Source organism: Sceloporus occidentalis, unplaced genomic scaffold (assembly GCF_023333645.1).
Source record: "Sceloporus occidentalis isolate IW3139 unplaced genomic scaffold, rSceOcc1.0.p SCAF_5, whole genome shotgun sequence".
Classification (NCBI taxonomy): Eukaryota; Metazoa; Chordata; class Lepidosauria; order Squamata; family Phrynosomatidae; genus Sceloporus; species Sceloporus occidentalis.
The window spans coordinates 82,010,459-82,030,807 of NW_028316985.1; the positions used below are offsets into that span (position 1 = coordinate 82,010,459).

At 40.9% G+C, this 20,349-nt stretch overlaps 1 protein-coding gene across 2 annotated transcripts in view; it reads right to left on the reverse strand.

Moving 5' to 3' along the window:
* LOC149312391 (cAMP-dependent protein kinase type II-beta regulatory subunit-like) overlaps positions 1 to 16,150 on the reverse strand; it is a 60,190-nt gene extending 44,040 nt beyond the window's left edge. For both annotated transcript variants that reach the window (XR_016281251.1, XM_089524526.1), the window contains exon 1: positions 15,707 to 16,150. Coding sequence is in view for 1 of the 2 variants with exons in the window: in XM_089524526.1 (XP_089380652.1) it covers positions 15,707 to 16,007 (301 nt within the window). In the remaining variant the exon portion in view is untranslated. The remainder of the gene's footprint in view (positions 1 to 15,706) is intronic.
* Positions 16,151 to 20,349: the final 4,199 nt, after the last annotated feature.

The window sequence follows — 20,349 nt, forward strand, 5'->3', positions numbered from 1 at the left end:
TAGACTTGTGGTAATATTACATTGTCGGATTTTGGCCGGAGAGCAACTTGAAGTGGCTTAATCACTAGAAGGTGCTTATGTATGCTACACATTTTTGTTTCACTATTTCATTATAGTTAGAAGTGTATCACATTTATTCTGACTGAGTCGTCTACTAATGTGTGTGTGCCTTCAAATCACCTGTTGACTCATGGCAACCCCATGAATTTCATATGGTATTTTCTTAGGCAAGGAATACTCAGAGGTGGTTTTGCCAGTTCCTTCCTCTGAAATATAGTCTATAGCACCTGGTATTCATTGGCAGTTTCCCATCCAAGCATTAATCAGAGCTGACCCTGCCTAGCTTCTAAGATGTGGAATCTGGCACCTTTAGGGTATTTAGCCCTGTTGACTAGATCCCAAATGCATCACTTCCTGTGAGAAGGGTCTGTTGTAAATCCAAGAAAAAATACTCTTCATACCCTTAAAGTCTCAAAATCACTTTGTACTGCATCCAAAAAAGTGGGTTTATATCCATGAAAACTCATGCTAAAATAAAAACCAGTTAATATTAAAAGTGCTGCCACATTCATTTTTGTCTTTTTCCCCCTTCCCTTCCCTTTCTCCTTTCTATACTGCAAGGGACTAACATGACTAGCTTTTTGAAAACTACATTAAATAGAGTTTCCACATCAGAAGGTCTTCCCATCCATTCAAAAATTTTCAAGAACCAGCAATATTAAGAAATGTTGTTTTTCACTAAACCTCATCCATGCTTTCTAGTGAACAGATGTAAGCCAGTGCATTTGCTGACAATTTGTGTTCAGCTCCATCAAAACCAGGGAACGGTGTTTTAGTCTGCAGGAAATGGTTTTCTCCTTGCAATAAAAAACTACAGTACAATACAGTACCTATTTGAAGCACAAGATAGAAACAGCAATGGCCACAAGGGAGTAGGCACTGTTTTGAAACAGGGTCATTTCCAATATCAAGGCAAAGAAAAAATTCTACCACTACCACTATATAAATCAGAAAGACTAGGGACAGCAATGCTTTAAAAGTTATACAGGGTTTTCTAAGCATTCTGAGCAAATGAAAGAGAAGGGAAGCTGATCAAACAGACAAAAAGGAACTCAAATATCAACAGAAGAGATTAAGCAAAAGCAACTGATTCTTTAGAAACTATTTCAGCAACTCATTTTTTTCTGAGAGAGTGGAATACTGCAGAGTAGGCTAGTATTTATAACCAGTATTTCTCACAATGGCAAATATGCTTCACCCACAATGCAATTCACATCCTAATTTATCTTTTATTACTTGTCCTTTTGCATAATTTATGCCTGTATAAATCGGAGGTCTTCTTATTCAAAATCTACCCACCAGAAACGATGCTATTAATGAACTATTTCCTTTAGGTCAAAAACTTGCAACTCTAGGATAGCATGTGGCTATTTCAAACACACTCTATAAGAACTTAAACAGCAAATTCAGATATCTGACAAGAGGTATCTGCCCCTCCGTCCGCTACCTGAATGGGAAAGAAAGAGAGAAGGAAGTAACAGAGATGAGGGATGTTGGAGAGAAAGAAGAGTTTGTCTTGCCCATTTCTGTCTATCCCCAGCATGTATCATTGACGGCTTGCATTCTACAACAGATTCATCCTTAGGAAATGTGGCCCTTAAAGGTAGGGATGTTTTCCACCACAGATTTAGGTAAAGGTTATTCAGACGGTATGATGGTCCTTCACAATTCTTCAAACCCAAAGGAAGGCAGAAAACTAGCTATAGGGTAAAGGAAACACATAAATATCCCTATAAAGAAAAGATTCTCATAAATTCAGATATGTTAGCACTACAGATACTTCCAGACAAAGCTTTTAACATGCAATTACTTCACATCATTCACAGAATGTTATCTGTCCTATTTTTATCCTATTTACATCTGATGAAGTGGGCTGGAATCTATGAAAGCTTGTGCCAAACTAAACGTGTCAGTCTTTTAAGATGCTGTAAGACACTTCCTTGTTGTTTTTGCTGAAACAGATTAAGATATCTATTTCTCGCTTTTAAGAATCCCAGTATAGTTCATGTGGAGGCCCATTACAATGTGTTCCAAACCAACTATGCTATGTTAATGGGCGAGTCACTAGCCTTCACAATCCCACTATTATTATTTAACAAAATCCCTATAACATAGGTCACAATGACTCCCTTCCACAGGAAGAGGAGGCTGAAGCTCTGATGTTGATTTTGAAAGGCCATCCCATAGTCATCCCATGTAGATGTGGTCTAATTAAAAAAAATAGAAACACTTTTAAAAATATATATTGCATTTACATATTAATTTTCCTCCAAGGAGCTTGAGATAACATATATGGTTTGTCTCCTTTCACAACCAATTTACAAGGTAGATTACTCTGAGAGATTTTGACTGGGCAATGTTCACTCATTGGGTTTCATCGTTGAGTGGGATTGCATGGCTAAGTCTTCTCAGTTCATGCAGAGATGTCTTGTGCAAGTGGGGTTCCCTCACCTGTTTTAACAAAGAGGATGGAGTTAGCCGCTCTGATAGCCTTTCGGGCTGAAGGGCGGGGTATAAGTACTCTAGTAATAAAAAAGGTCTGAGTTCATAAGAATTTCAGAAACTTGAAGAAAGTCTCATGCAGCCAAAACAATATCAAAAATTTTATTACCTTGCACTTTCTACAGCCAGAGTCATAAAACAACCATTCTCTGCTCTACTAAGCTGCCTTGGAAAAGTTTTATGTTTAATTTTTGTTTGAAGATATATGTTCAAATGTTTATTTATCAGTTGCTAAGTTCCTCTCAATGGACATTAAGATCAGAGAGAGTGAAATATCAAAAATCAGCCTGGATAGTGGTAATGTATCCTTAGAGCAATTCAATCACACCGTTTCAATAGGATGGAGCTTAACAAACGTGTAGCTATATTGCTCTTAACCTCCCCTAGTTTTATATATTTACACTGTGGTGTATTTTACTTCCTATATTCTACACTGGTGAATTTACTTCCTATTTATCTATTTTATATTTAACATTGTAATCTTGCTGCTTGCATTGTTGTGTCTTTGGACTGTAAAATAACCATTAACTGTAACACTCTCACAAAACTGGTAGCAACACTGGGGGGAAAAACCCATAAGATTTCACTGGAACCACTGGCTGAGTAAGAAGAAGCTGTATGAAAAATGGATGCAACACCTTCATGGTTCATTGACTGTACAGGCACACACACACACATATATATAATAGTACAGTTCAAGCTGTGTGTGGTTTCTGTTATGTTCCTTACCTTACTTCTGAACTTGGTTGTGAGTTTAAAAACCAAGTAAACAAAACAATGGTATATAAACAAAGATGAAAAAAGCAATCATTTCTCTTTAAATACAGTTGATAATTATGCCATAAAAGTGAATGTTTCAGGCACATGTTCTTTCACCCTCTAAGAGAGAAAGCGCTATGCTATTGTTTCGTTGCTAGGGAGACTGATTTGCGTCATAGAAAGTCTTCTGCACCCATGAATATGTCATTCCCCCCCTTAAAGTCTGTACACCCAAGCAGCATCTAAATGAAGAGGGTCAGGTGTTCAGAATTCTCTGCATCTAGCATCTCTTACTGAAGACAACAGGCATTTTCCGATCTAATGTGCTTACCTGAATATGTAACTGAAAGCCACAGCATGCCCAAAGCTAATTTGCATGCCTAAGCAGAAGCTGGTGGGGGGGAACAAAATCACTAAACATCTTTGAAAATCTCATGTGTATTAGGGCAGGTTCAGATACACTTCTACTGCTTCACAGTCCAGAGTTCCTTGAACACATAAAACGCACACTAATAATGAAACACCATGCATAAGGCCAACAGTTGCAAGGTTTCCTTTTGAGATTTTAAAGCATCTAACAACAGGTCAGGAAAGACGGCGAGTTTTCTTCGTGTGATGAATTCAGTGAGTTCTGTGCAATTTTCTGTTCAGTCAAAAAAATCTAAAGGGACTAAAAAAAAACCATCTCACCACAGACAGCAAAAGGGAGCACAGACATTAGACAATACTGCTTGAAAGGGGTGGGATGATAATAGAGATGGCAAGTGCCTCTCTAGAATACACTTTATTTTTATTTATTTATTAGAGTACTTATACCCCACCCTTCAGCCCTAAAGGCTATCAGAGTGGCTTCTTCCCAATGCACCACTCCTCCTGGCAGAACACACCTGGGGAAACTGGCAGGTGACTGGAGCTGCAATTGCTAATGAGAAAATAGATTTCAATGTGGGTTTCTTGCGTTCTGTATTTTCTTTTGCTTACATTTATAATCTCATTACCACCTATTAATGCAATAGCTTCCAAGCTTCCCTTATAGCAGGGGAAACGTGCTTTTCGCACTCAGTTTCTACTGTTACAACTGTAAGTTGAAATTTAGAAGGCATAATTATATGTGGGTTAATGCCTAGAAACCTAGGTGAGATAAATATTTCACATTATTAGATGGATTTGGAACTCTGCAGTAACTCAAAAGCTTACTCTAATACTGCAGTCCTAAACCCATTTACCTGGGCATAAACAACACTGGGCTTACCTCAGTGGATTTACTTCTGAACAGACATGTTTAAGATTCTACTGATAATCTCCCTCAACAATTGCCATCACTGTAATTTATTTGGTATTCCTATATTCATCTTAATGGTCTTTATCCTCAGTGTTTTTTTCCAGCTGCAGGACAACCCTGCATGTCCTCATTAAGCTTCCTATTTGGACTGTGATACCTCAATAGTCACAGTCATCTTAGACCACAAAGACCATTTCAATATTACCCAAACTGCTTCCTGCAGTCTTTTCTTAAAGAAGCAATTTCCTGAATTCAGAAATCAGATATGACCCTTTTTATACAGTAATAAAGCGACAATTGGCTCTCCATCTCAAATTCGCTTCAATAAAAGATATTTCACACTTTGAATTGCAAAGAAAATTTAGTTACAATTGCTAGTGTTAAAGACATCACCTTGCAAGTCACCAGAGGACTAACAGCTCCCAAAGGTACTGATAAACAACTTTTAATGTTTTAAAAATCAACTACAGAACTTAAATATTTAATTCCACCTTACTTCTGTCTAAACTACCGGACCAAACAGCATTTAGGATAAATAAATAATTCTTCTATATTTGATGAAATATATAACCGGAACTTCCCACAAGCTGCACTAAGAAAAAAATTGAGCCCATACAAACTGTGTGTTGCTGTACATGGAATGCTTTGCTGCAGAACAGATTGGGGGGAGGGGGGAACTTCACTGCTCAGCCTTTGCTGCCATTCTCAGTACAAGACAAGGGGAAGGGAAGAGGTCATCCTCTACCAAACCAAGCTTTCTCCTCCAGGGAGGACTAGGACCTGGAACAATGGATGCAAGCTCCAGGAAAAGAGATTCCACCTCAACATTAGGAGGGACTTCCTGACAGTAAGGGCTGTTCGACAGTGGGACAAACTCCCTCGGAGTGTGGTGGAGTCTCCTTCCTTAGAGGTCTTCAAACAGAGGCTACATGGCCATCTGTCGGGGATGCTTTGATTTAGATTTCCTGCATGGCTGCGGGTTAGACTGGATGACCCTTGAGGTCTCTTCCAACTCTATGATTCTATGATTCCAAAATCAGAAGCCACAGTGGGAGCCTTCAGAAAGGGGGTGCAGGACCATCCAACCTGCCAGCTCTTGCCACAGTTTCCTGGAAACTCCATGGCAAACAGTCTTTTTGGACTGGAGTAAGGCCCCTTTTGGTTGGGATTAGTCTGGGACTGCCAGATCGGCATCTGGACTGGTTAATCCCAGCCCAGGGCTAATGGCCTTCATTGCCCAGATAGGATGACACGAAGCTGGGGAGTTTCCAAGGTTTCTAAGGATGTATTCACACTGCAGAATTAAAGTAGCTTGACACCACTTCCTATGGAATCCTGGAGTTTGTAGATTAGTGAGGTATTCAGCTCAGTCTGTTAGAGAGCTCTGCTGCCTCATCAAACTACAGATCCCAGGATTCTGTAGAATAGTCATGGCAAGTAATGTGGTGTCAAACTGCTTTAATTCCACAGTGCGGACACACCATAAATGCTAGTGAAAACATAACAATGAAAATCACCCCAAATAAATGTAGTCTACTTTTTCCTCAAAGTACATACCATATTTCTAATTCATAAAAAGCAAATGTGTTATACCAGGGGTAGGCAATCTTTTTGAGCCGGGGGCCGGGTTGCTGTCCCTCAGACAACTGGAGGGCCGAAGCCAAAAAATAAATAATTAAATATATATATATATTTAAAATTAAATATATAAATAAACCAGGACAAATGTAGGACAAAATTTTCAAATGGAAGACACTTTTTTTAAAAAAAATGGAGGACACGCGAAAAAATTTCCTGATTTTTTAAAAAATGTTAATATAAATGCATGTTTCTGAGGCTTCTATAGACAATTGCCCCCCAAAGGCCCCGGCGGCAATCGGCGGCAGGACCGGGCTGGGGCCGGTCCCAAGGCCTCGCCGGGCCGCAGGTTGCCTACCCCTGTGTTATACTGTCAACATACTAAACTCTTATAAATCCCACTGATTTTAATGGGGAACATGCTTAACGTTTTCTCTCTATGTTTAACAGATTTAAAAGTGTGGCTAGATCATACCTAAAAAATTTCTGGACATCTTCAGATTGTCCAGACATTCTGAAGATGTCCAGAACTTTCCATTTACATTGCCATGGTATAATTTGGATTAAAATTTAACAGTAAGAAGAAAATGAAAATAAATGATCTTTTTAGTGTGTGTGTGTGTGTGTGTGTGTGTGTGTGTATTTCAAGTCTGTACCATCAGATGCACAATATGAAATATTAGATCACACTAGCCAAATCCCGCTGGGAAACGGGGTTTAAACTAGATTTTTTTTAAAAAACCCGCAAATGTCTTAGTTTATCAGACAACCTTATTGCCAAAGTGAAATAACACGAAGTTAAAGCAATGGCAAAAGGGAGAAAAACAGCAGCTTTTTATTTTCGGGAAGTTCCAAAAGTAAAGCTGCAGTTTTTGTCCCTTTTGCCTTCGCTTTAACTTCGTGTTATTTCACTTTGGCAATAAGGTCGTCTGATACAGTACCCACATTTGCAGGAGTTTTTGATTTTAAATCTATTTTAAATCCCGTTTCCCAACGGGATTTCACTAGTGTGATAAGGTCCTTTGTCTTGCCTTAAATGTTTTATTGTTTGAACTAAAACTCTTTAGAAAATCCTTTGCTTCAAAACCAAACAATGTAATAAGAGCACACAGACTTGGACAATTACAAGTAGCAAACCAACCATGTTACGTTCATTAAAAAGCAGAAATAGAACCTTATACTGTTAAAATGTACTTGCATTTCCATTAAGTAAGAACAGATAATGGCTATATCATTACCCTACTGATCAAGCTTTGAAAAAATATTTCCAGACGCACAGAAAGTGCAAGAACAGTGACTGAGCTCAAGTGCTAAAATCTAAAATCAAAAAAATTAGTTCAATAATATCATTGCCTAATGTTCTACTATTCTCATGTACTTTTTTCAACCACTGTACTATTTGTAACTACTGTCTGACTCAACTGCACTTTTAATATACTAAATATAATTTTATATCAAACAAAATTATGGTATGTAACTATATCATGTTTTGTGTTCCTAAAGTAACAAGGTGATTTTCAATCTGTAAAGGATGCTAATATCACTTTTTAAAAAAAATCCACAACTTTTCCCCACACACACAAATCAGGAAGGAAAAACAAGCTTTTTCAATGACTTTAAAATTCTCAGAAATTTTACATGCCGAGGAAAACCACTTGTCCAAAATCACTATCAGCCAGCTTTAACAAGGTCCAGGTCAATATGAGGCAGTTTTTTCCATTCCTATAAATTCAACAAGAATGTCAAAAGAAGCTAATGTTAAAAGCCAAACACCTGATTTTCTGCCCATCACATTGCTGTAAAAGGCAAAGGAGGACAGTGGTAGACAAATATCCTACCCAATTTTGGAAGAGAGATATAATGATGCCCTGGCCCCTGTTTCTAAATGTAAGAAATTGGTGGTACGTTCAGATTCATGAACTCCTGCCTTCTACTTGTCTGTCTTCCTCTCATGTGCACCAGTTCATCTTTCTTTTCCAGATGTGAATCAAACCACTGTGCCTTCCCTTCATTCATACACACAACCCATGGTTCCAAGTGCTCTGCTAACCTGAAATGGGAAGTCCCCCCCAAAAAAAATTCCAATTTGTTCACACCTCAAGTAGGTAAGCTTTTCCCCTTTGTTTTTACAAAGACCATATAAGACTAGAGAGTGGATCCAGTCTTAGCAGAGTTGAACCAGTGAAATGAAGGATACTTCACTTAAGCTGCATCCACACTGCAAAAATAATGCAATTTGACACTGCTTTAACTGCCATGACTCAATGCTATGTTATTCTGGGAACTGTAGTTTTGTGATACATTTAACCTTCTCTGTCAGAGAGTTCTGGTGCCACAATTCCATAGGATGGAGCTGTGGTAGTTAAAGATGTGTCAAACTGCATTATTTCTGCAGTGTGGACGCAGCCTTGGCTATCAATATTTAAATCCCATTAATTTCAGTACTCTAAAAATGACTAAGTCTTGATCGAGTTCTATGGCCTTAATCTAATTCTAACTGCAGGCAGCAAGTCACTGGTAATAACCGGAGACCTTGCATGAAAATATATATCCTTATTCAAGTATACAGTCTGTCATTTCTAGTGCTGTTTGGAAGAGCACTAATGTGGATAGCAATGTACAACCCAGTTGCACCTCTGCTACATGTGTGGAAGCTTGCATGTGGATCTCTCTTTCTACATCTCTTCTGCTAGACTGGAGCACAACTATTTATTCAAGATAAAAACAATTATGTTTACATGTGTTTAATTTTGGTACCATTTTTGAAACTAAAGATTATTTTTTCTTCAGAAAATGTACATGGGTTACATTTTTTAAATCCTTGCTTTATTTTCTCCCCTCTCAGCAGCAAACTTTGTGTGCACTCTATCCAGCTGTTTAAGGAATGGGTACGGGGGGTGGAACCTACTTTGAGACCTTTTAGGATACAGTATCAAGAATAAAGTACTCACTTTGTATAGTATTTACAGAATAAAGCACAGAATTACACAATTTAAAAAAATCAGAAGGAAATATAGAACACATCAAAGATTTGTAAGATCCAGATTTGAGAACTTTTGCTCGGTATAAACAAATTTTTTTACAAAGTAACATAATTTAAAATTATTTTTGAATTAAGCACTTTTTAAATAAGGCACAATTTGTCAGAATGTGTCTTTACAGATGTTAGAGTGTTGGTGATACCAGTAGTAAATATATATCAAATAGCCATAGCAGCATGTGAACTATTTGCATTACTTCATTATGATATTAAAAAAACACAATCTTTCTCTTATTCACAAATATTAGTACACTATTTCAATATACATTCCCCACAAATTTTCTACTTAACAGCACAATCCTCATTGCAGACATAAGCTGGCCAAATTCAGAAAGATTTATTCACAGATAAATATATACAGAACTGCAATTTAACTCTTATACAAATCTAGGTAGCATCCATAAGGAAATTAAGAAAGTTAAGATAGTTTAATCTGAACCCCTGTGATCCTTAACAATTAATTTGTTTTATATTAGAAATGCTGGTAACATTGTACATCTACTGGAAAAGCAAATGATTTGAACTAATTAATGATTTTAACGTAAGAGTTTTGAAAACACACAAAGGCACTGTTTACAATAGCTGTTCTTTTAAAATTAGGTCACATAAAATATTAATTCAGTACCACCCACTTGCAGTTCTTAGAAAGCGCCCTCATGCCCACCTACAAGAAGAAATTAACATATAAATACAATAAAATCCAGCTTTACAAATACAGTATGGTAGGTATTCACTTACCAACAGTCAAATCAACTGACTTCTTAAGGTTACTGTAAGACCCAAGTTTGACAGCCATAATGTTAAGGATCAAAGATTTCTAATCTGTTTCCATTCTCTCTGTCTCTCTCAGCTTGCAAGCACACTTCTACTTTCAGGGTTGTGTATTGTCTCTCTGACCTCTCCCACCCCTTGACAGATGATATAACTGGCTCCAGGAGAGTTCCAAGCTGCTCCGCACAATCACACTACCCAATCAAAACCTATCCATATAAGTCTGAGCTTTAACATTCATATTGAAATAATAATTCTAAACACAGGGCACGCCTTACTAGAAAAACAGGGCAGTCACCGTTTGTTTCTTTGTTCACACACTGATTTTATTCCTAATGCTCTAAGGGTAATTTAACATGGTTGGCTAAGATCAATATTGCCCTCAAAACAAATCCCAGGTCTTCCTTCTCTCTTCATAGACCTACTGGATATTTAAGGTTAGGCGGGATGCAAGATGTCAAGCTGCCACAACAGCGCATCCCTCCCAATGTTTTGTGCCACTTTGGATGCTATCTTTCAGTACCCCACAATTTTTCCATTTGCTGGGAAGACCTCCCAATTAGAGCAGGGGACATCCACTCCCTTAGTGCTATGATCAGTGGTACTATGAGGAACGACTTAAGGAGCTGGGGATGTTTAGCCTGGAGAAGAGAAGGTTAAGAGGTGATATGATAGCCCTGTTTAAATATTTGAAGGGATGTCATGTTGAGGAGGGAGCAAACTTGTTTTCTGCTGCTCCAGAGAACAGAACCAGCAACAATGGATGCAAGCTACAGGATAAGAGATTCAACCTCAACATTAGGAGGAACTTCCTGAACAGTAAGGCTGTTCGACAGTGCAACACACTACTTCCTCGGAGTGTAGTGGAGTCTCCTTCCTTGGAGGTGTTTAAGCAGAGGCTGGATGGCCATTTGTCAGGGATGTTTTGATTGAGAGTTCCTGCATGGCAGAGGGTTGGACTGGATGGCCCTTGTGGTCTCTTCCAACTCTATGATTCTATGATTCTCAAAAGATGTCCAATTACTCAAACCAAAGAAGCCTTAGAATTCAGGGACATAGTCAAGTTAGTCTGGAATATCAGTATGTAAAGGAATCTTGTAGTACCTTTGAGACTAAATGATTGAAAGAAGTTGAACCATGAGCACAGTCTGCTTCCTCAGATGCATGGATCCCTTTTCACAAAGGCAGTTTAATTTGCCATGTTCATATATATATAGTGAAAAAAGTATGCATAGTTAATTTTACACATGGAATAAATATCTTTCGATTTTTTTTCCAGTTAAAGGAATAAAAATGGTTGGGGATGGATGAATGACATAAAAATAATGTAAAACTATGCAGAAATTTTGATCAACTAAATATATTGTACACTATTTTATTTACATACCATAAATATGTTGTTTTTAAAAATTCAGTAGGCCCCCTATATCAGCAGGCTCCAGGTCCATAAATTCAATGGCCATCAAGACTCACATTATTTAGTGGTGGCGACACAAACATGGAAACAGAAAAGCATGTGCATTCACATCTCCGCCATTTAATAATATGGGGCATGATCATCCAAAAAATTTTGATATCCACGCAGGGGCCCAGTATCAAACTCAACAGATCCAAATCTGTATAGTGCTGTTTATGAAGGAATTTGAGTCACAGATCTGGCATACCAACTCCACAGCCCTGACTTTGACTATTTTTTAAAATGTGTTTTCATTACAATTACCAGATTTGACCTATATTAGGAACATACCTCAAAAACTAATTAATTTTATGAAACAATCCACTTTCACACATCCCCAGCACTAGATTCTTCACCTCTTCAGTGCTGTTCTACAGAAATTTCATAGTATCAAGAAGCCACATTGTGGACCACACGCAGTACATCAAATGGGTCCATAGTTTTGTACACTCTTCCACTCAGATGAAAGCTTTCTCCAAACAGTAAGCTAGCATATAAGGGAGAAAGGTTTAGAAGAGCTCTCTCCTGGATAATGTCATTTACAGCGGGTCCTTATTATCCGCTGGGGTTTGGTTCCAGGATCCTCCATGGATACCAAAAGCCGTGGATGCTCAAAGTCCCATTAAATGCAATGGCATAGCAAAATGGTGCCCCTTTATATAAAATAGAAAATCAAGGTTTGCTATTTGGAATTTAGTTTTTTTTTTTTTTTCAAACCGTGGATGCCTGAATCCGTGGATAAAAAATCTGTGGATAAGGAGGGCTGACTGTATTAGATTCATATATCTAATAATTCATATATCTTTAAAAGATTCATTCACCTGCAGCCTTCAGGAGTGCAGTCCAGAATCCTACCACCTTATTCTATGGAAAGTGCAGAATGTCCCATAAAGACTTTCTAACCATGCACCCCATTGAAGGATCCTGAGCTGGTAGAGGAGGGTGTATCACTTCTGTTAGCATGTGAAAAATGCCCTTTCTTCTAATGTCCCTCTTTTTCAGAGAAGTAACTGTACTTTTAAAAGAAATACCATAGTTGGATAGTTCTAACCCAGCCTGCTAACTATTATACTAGTCCACCATTTTCAGGAAGCTTTGGTGTTTTTGTACAGGACAAGAACCCTCCAAAAACGTTCACTCACCCTTACTGTGTGTAAAGTGGTACAGTCCCTTCTGTTGCCACATTTTCCTGCATGGATTTAATCAGGCTTTAGTCATCTATGTTTTAAGGACTTCAAAATGTATGGTGAGTCATGGGAAGCTAGAGAATCCAATCAACCCACTTTAACACTCGTCAGTTTGTATCAAATTTCTAAGAAGTGTTACCCCGTTACCTCAGAATCTCAGAGCTGCCTCACGCATCTTTTTAGGTATATAGGAGAAGATTTTTTACACTGTCAGTTAAAATGTAAAGTAAGATACAATAAAACTGCACATGATATGGACCAAGTAGTCACACATGTAAAGTTGGCCTCAGCTCCTCCTTAGGCACATGAGTGGGGGAGTGCAAAACCCTGCTTATGGCGACCCAAGGTGAACTTATCATGGGCTTTTCCTGGCAAGATTTATTAGAGGGGGTTTGCCATTGCCTTCCCCTGAGACTGAGAGCATGTGACTTGCTCAAAGTCACCCAGTGGTGGCAGTGGTGGCCTTCCCTGCCATCCTTCCTACTGTCTCGCTCACCTGCCCCCCCCATAGCTGCCCGCTACATGGCCAGACCATGAAAGGGTTGCCAGCTGTTGGCTGAAGCCTACTCTGCCCTTCCTCTCCTGCCCTCTCACTCACTTGCCCAGCCTCCTGTGGGGAAGGCAGGTGGGCAAGCAAGCGAGGCAACAGGGGATGGAAGGGGCATGGGTCACTCTTCCTTCTCTGCTGTCTTGGCTTCTTCAGCAGAGCGAGGCAGGGCAATGAAGAAAAAATGGGCACTGGCAACAACATTGGGCACCACCATCCCATGCCAGGAGGAGGTCCCGACTGGGCATCAGTCCTCCTCTGAGGTGTCACTCAGTGCATTCTCCACCCCCCACACCTTCTAATGACACCTCTGAGTCTGGCTTGCTCCTTCCACTGTTATGTTTCTATGACTTACCTAAGAAGTTTTTAAAAGGAGAACAGAAAGGGATAGGTCTGCCTGCCAACAATTCTTTTCTAGTTGCTTTGCTACTGGTGATTCCTACAACCCTCTTTCCTGCATTAGATGAGATGGTTGGTGGTTGCTCCGCCAGCATTGTACACCATTCCAAGCTTCTCTCTTTCACCACTTTGAGTAAGAATAGCTCAATGGAAAGCCATCTGAGAAACATAACAAGCATTTCAACCCCGGAAGTGAAAAAAGAACAAAGGTGTGATGAACTCTTCTTGAAGAAAAAACTACTAGATGTTCAGTGAGGACATAAAGAATACCAGCATGTTTTCTTGTCTTCAACAAGGAATGGTGTCTCAATATGCTGAGACACCCCACCCAAAAAATTGCCAATGACCACGACTTCTTTTTGGTTTTGCTCTAAGCAAGAACAAAAAGACCAGCGCTTCTTAATCATGAGCAAAACAGAAACAGCAAAACAACATGACTTGTACAAAAAAGCAATGCTTTTCTGCAAAATGTCATTTTTACACAACATTCACTTGTGCAAAAGAAATCGCCAAAACAATCCATAAATGCAATTAATAAATAGATAATGGGCTTTATTACACAAAACCGTCGTAGTCCTGCCCGGAAGGAAGCAAATCTATACAATCTTTTTGCTTTGAGGAAGATTTGTATTGTTACTACAGCTGATCCAGATTTCTGAAATCCAAAATCCAAAACTGTAAAATCACTTTCAGTCTATGTTTATAAGGCGGATACAAAACATAAATGAATGTCATGTTTATACTTGGGCCCCATCTCCAAACTATTTCATTATGTATGTAGAGATATCCTAAAATTTGGAGAGAGAGGGGGAAAAATCCAAAATCCAAACCACTTCTGGTCCAAAGCATTTCAGATAAGGGAGCCTTAACCTGTACTGTTTAGTCAAACATTATTGGGGGGTGGGGTTCTGTCCTTCCACGGTCCAAAATCCCATTGAACATCACAACATGGCTGCTGTCATTTTAACAGGAATGATCAACTGATGACCCAGACAGCGATAAAATCATCCCTAGAAGTAACGTTATCTGACTCTCAGCCATCGAAGCACATGTTTATTTATCAAGGCATGGTGAACCAATTGCTGGTGGCTTCCATTCATAAAGGAGCAACCAGAGGAACAACAAAATTGTGAATGAGAGCCCAGCCTGGGTTTCCTATGCAACACGCTTGCCATGTCCAGATGGTTGCATCTATCCTCTGCCCATGATTACTGTGTTTTTAACAACAAAACCCTAGATGTGCAGAGATCGGCAGGGAAGGCTTGCCGCTGCATAGAAATCCACACCACAGTCAGGTTGATACTGGGCTGTCTTAAAGGCACAGAGCAAGAGGAAGGGAGCCAGAGACGCCTGGCACACCATCTTGTGCCCAAAGATGTGAAGTAATGGTTTGGGTGGGGTTTGGTTTCTGCAGGTCTCCAAATCAAGAAGCCCACATGGGTCAGCAAATGCGCAGGGAATAAAAGCATGAGCTTTTCCTAGAGTTCAGTCTACTCCCTCAGACGCATCTGGTGCAGTGGAAACCAGGGACAGACATATGCCACTGGTGTGTGAGGATGCCAATTCAAATTCAAAACCCTCTGCGTGTGGAAGTGAAGCAGCACATGCCAATGGCATATATATGTCTGCCCCTGGTTTCCACAATCCACTTAGCATGACTGAAATGGTAAAATGGAAAGATATAGCCGTGTTAGTCTGTGGAATCAGTATGCAGAGAGATCTTGTAGCACCTCTGAGACTCGCTAGAAGAAAGAAATGGGCAGCATGAGCTTTCATAGACTCCAGTCTACTTCCTCAGATGCATCTGGTGAAGTGGAAAGCCAGGCCTGTATGTGCCATTGGTATGTGAGGATGCATATGTATATGTATAAATATGTATATGTATATGTATATGTCTGTGCCTGGCTTCTACTCCACCAAATGCATCTGAGGAAGTGGACCGGAGTCTATGAAATGATGTCTAGCACCGCTTTAACGCTTTCTTTGGCTCAAGGCTATGGAATTCTGGGAGTTGGCCAGAATTCCATAGCCTTGAGCCAAAGAAAGCGTTAAAGCGGTACCAAAGCGTGTTATTTCTCCAGTGTGGATGCACTCCTCCATGAATGAAGCCTTTTGGGGTTCTCACCTGCGAGCTCCTCCTCCTCCTCCTCCTCCTCGGAGTCGGTCTGCATGGGCTCCTCAGAGGCGAAGTTGACCCCTCTGCTGTGGGAGGGTCCCCTGCTGCGGGGCTCCAGAGGGGGACCGGGGCCCCTAGAGGCGGCGGAGGAGGCATGATGGCAGCTGTCCTCCCCTGTCTCCTCCTGGGCCTTGAGCCTCCCGAAGTACTGGAGGGCGAAGTCGAGCAGGTCCCCCGGCTGCCTCCGCAGCACCTCCACCGTGAAGCCCTGCAGCAGCTCCGTCAGGCCCTCCGGGACCGAGATGCTCATCTCTCCCTCCGAGGAGGAGGAGGAGGCGGCGGCGGCGGCGGCTGTGCAAAAGGCCCAGGGGCGAAAGGGAATGCCCCCCGACAGAAGCAACCGACGGCGACGCTGCTTTGGTCAACGCTTCGCCTCCTGCTTCTACCGCTGCTTCCTCCTCCTCCATTGCGCATGCGCACAGCGGTATCCATGGCAACCGTCCTCCTTCGCCGCCGCCGCCGTCGCGCGACTTTCGCCACAGCGGCCCCTGGTGGAAGGCTTAGGGAAAACAGGGGATAAGGGTAATAATAGGTCCAGGGTTTGGCCTAGTAGAACCACGTGACTGTACAACACTCTCCAGCCCACTACCTCAAAGGCATTCAGTGCAGGCCAGGGACAGATGTATACACTCATCCCTCCATATTTGCAGATTGGATTATTCACGGATTTGGTTCATATACGTTCTCTCTAGGAATATCTCGGTCCTCCTAGATTCCAACTCTATGGTCAACTAGCTAAAAGTTGCACTGCAAGACCCAGAGATTCCTAGAGAGAAGGCTCCACTAGGCATTTGTAGCTCCTCCAGTGCACTTCTATGGCCAGTGTCTGTCGGACGTTAACCACAGAGTTGCGCTGGAGGACCTAGAGGTTCCTAGAGAGGTGTCCTCTCAGGTTAAAAAAACATGGTGTTTTTGTTATTTGTGGGTTTTCCATATTCATGGGGGTCTTGTGCCCCTAACCCTAGCGAATGTGGAGGGACAAGTCTATACACATCCTCACATACCAATGCCATATATATATATATATATATATATACTGTATATATATGCACCTGTCCCTTCTGGCTTTCCACTCCACCAAATGCATCTGAGGAAGTAGACTGGAGTCTAGGAAAGCTCATGCTGCCAACTTTTTGTTTTCAGTGAGTCTCAGAGGTGCTACATGATCTCTCTGCACACTGATTCCTCAGACTAACATGGCTATATCTTTGAAGCCTACCATTTGACTGTGGAGGCCAGGGACAGACATATACAGTATATATGCCATTGGCATGATGTGCTACTTCACTTCCACACACACAAAGGATTTTGAATTTGAAATGACATCCTCATGATACCAATGGCATATATACTTGCCCCTCCGTATCCGCTAGGCCCCCATGAGTATGGAAAAGCCACAAATGATAGTTGGCCTGATAGTTGTTGGCATGGTCCAGAAATTCAGTGTTTTCAAACAGTATTTTATGCCCAGGATGGTTTGTGGCATGTTCTGCTGATGATGATTTTTCAGGCTGGCCCAGTCTGCAGTGTCTCTCATGTTCCTTGATTCTTGTTTGCACACTGCGTTTGGTGGTCCCTATGTAGACTTGTCCGCAGCTGCATGGTATGCGGTAAACTCCTGCGGCTGTGAGAGGGTCTCTCTGGTCCTTGGCTGAGCGAAGCATTTGCTGGATTTTCTTCGTCGGTTTATAAACCATTTGGAGGTTATGCTTCCTCACCAGTTTTCCTATTCTGTCTGTGACTCCTTTGATGTATGGTAGAAATACCTTCCCTTTGGGTGGTTGCCTGTCTTCACTCCTCTGGGTTTTTCTGGGTCAGACACTAATCCTCCTTGCATATTCTTCCACCCTGAGGCCGTGCCTTTCAACAACAGAACAATACACAGATTAACATGGGAATCACTTCTCCCAACCTAGATTTAAGATTAAGGTTAGAAATGACTTGAAGGCACACAACAACAACAACAACAACAACAACAACAACAACAACAGAAAACTAGACTTCTCAGCCACCAAGTTCCTCACCAAACTATAAATCTCAGCTTTCCCATAGGATGCAGCCGTGACAGCTAAAGTGAAACGTTAGCATTATAACTTTGTCATGTGAATGGGTGCCATGCTTTGGAGCATGTACAGGGTGCCTCACTGGTCCAATATGCATCCAGTAGGTTTGGGGGGTGAGGTTCATGCCACACTCCAGATGCTTGACTGCAACTCCCATCAGCTCAGCCACCATATCCAATGGTGAGGAAAGATGGGAGTAGCAGTTCAACAACATCTGGAGGGGTTGCATGATTCCCACCTCTGCAATACTTTATTAACCATCCCTGCTTGTTTGCCTTGATCTGCAGATACCAACTGGTGCTAATGTCAAGTATCCATCTCCTCCATGAAACTTCCTGCTTGATTCTGTAAATCAGACTGCTGTTAAAGATCAGGAAAAGATGAGGCTTCTCTTTTTTGCTGGTCAGCTGGCAGACCTCCTCTCTATATTAACCAAGGGTTACTAGCCTCAAAGTTGTTGAAAAGAGACAGCTTTCATGTCATAAGTGTACATTTAAACAGAAAGGATGAATAAATACTAATTGGAAGGAAGTCCTAGAGGTCTTCATTTGGGGAGCAAGATTTCCAAAGATCCTAGGACACCATGTGCCTTGGTATAGCTACAACACGACACAAAAAACAGTCCTGCTGATTTTAAATGCTTTCCCTTCCTCAAGTCCCCCTCCTCTCCTACAATAGAAAAGTGGATGATGCAGTCATAGGACTTTATCACTCAGGGGATAGAGGGCAAAATCGGGGTTTAAACAGCCAATTATCCCGTGCAAAATGTGGTATTGCACTTAAGTTTTTCACACGATGTTGCTATTAAAGAGGCTATAAAAAGGCAATAAATAGCAACAAATCATTCAAGGGGAAATCCCAAATATGATTTGTTGCTGTTTATTGCCTCTTTATAGCCTCTTTAATAGCGATGTGTCTGAAAATCTTAAATGTGATATCACGTTTCGCATGGGATAATCAGCTGTTTAAACCCCTGATTTTCCCCGAGTGATAAAGTCCATAGAGGCATTCCTCTGGAAGGTGTTCCTTTGTTGACTCCCCTTCCCTTTCCTTAACAGAGAGTGAGGGAAAAGATTATTGTTGTGTGTCTTCCAGCAGTTTCTAACTTATAGCAACCCTAAGGCCATGGTGTTTTCTTGGCAAGATTTGTTCAGAGGAGGTTTGCTATTGCCTGCCTCTGGGGATGAGGAAGTGTGACTACCTAAAAAAAATACCCACTGACTTGGAGCATCTTCAAATGGGTGTAAGTTTTCCTTCAGTTGCCTGGTATGTTCGGGCTGGCAGTGGAGGTTGGGAGTGGGTTTGGGTTTTGCCCAAACTCGCTATCTGCAGCAATGCCTTAGTTGCTATGAGCTGTGCATGCTGTAAAACAAATCATTCATGGCCTTGCTGAGGTGGCAGGAGACCCACATTACTGCCTGGAGCTCTTCCTGAGTTGTGGGGGGGGGGGTTTACATGCCGCCTGGGGAAGGGAAGAGGGTGCCTGTCATCAGCTAAAGAAGTGTCTAGCTGGAACAAATAGTGCAAAGTACAAACAGTTCCTCTTCATTTCCAAAGCTGGCAGCATTGAGCTTTACTTCTAAAGCTGCCAAGCACTGAACCATGCATGAAAGGTCATCCCATATTATTATTATTAATTTGCTAGATGACTTACATCACCAAGCATTCAACAAACCCTGTGTATGAGTGAGAAAGAGAGAGAGAGAGTGAAAGAGAGGCAGGCTGCATTATGTCCACATTTGTTGTTTTCTGTTACAGGAATGGACCCTGAGTGCAGTCAAGCATCAGTCGCTAAAGAGGATGAAAATGCAATTTTTAGAAAAATATTCAAAACTTAACCAGAATGGATGGGGCAGGACAATGAGGACACCCAACATTTGGGGTGCTATTAAAACTCTGTTTCGTGTCCTATGCAAGTTTATAACTGAGTTCAGTGCAGCTTTAGTACTTCCAGAGAAGCAGGTACAGGTACAGGATTGCACACTTAAGTCATTGCAGATGAGACATCGATATATATAGACACACACGCACGCACGCACGCACGCACGCACTTGGCTATCATCATCTTCATTATTATTTTTTACAAGAAAAGGTACTCAGAGATAGTATTGTCGACCAAATATTTTTTCACCTTCTTTTTTCACAGTTAACCATCCTTGCATTAAAATGTCAGAAGACAAGCATAATCTATGTTCTATGTGAGAGCCCTTCGGGACTGCCATTATATTTTTCCTTAATCTCTTCTCCAAGTTAAACACTTCCAATACCTTTTCCCACAAAGGGCCTGATTTCCGGATCCTAGGATGCTTGGGTATGATGGAAATAATTTAATTAACACTTGGTAGTTCAAGTTGATCTAACTAAATTCCCCTCCAATTTCCTCCTCACAATATGGGTTTAGTCCACCATACAGGGTTTATGCATGTCCCATCTATAATTTACTTCTATATTTAGAAAGATCTAGGCACTCAGATTGAAAGTTTCTAAAAAAAAGAGACATTTAAGGGATCGTCATTTCAGGCTCTGACA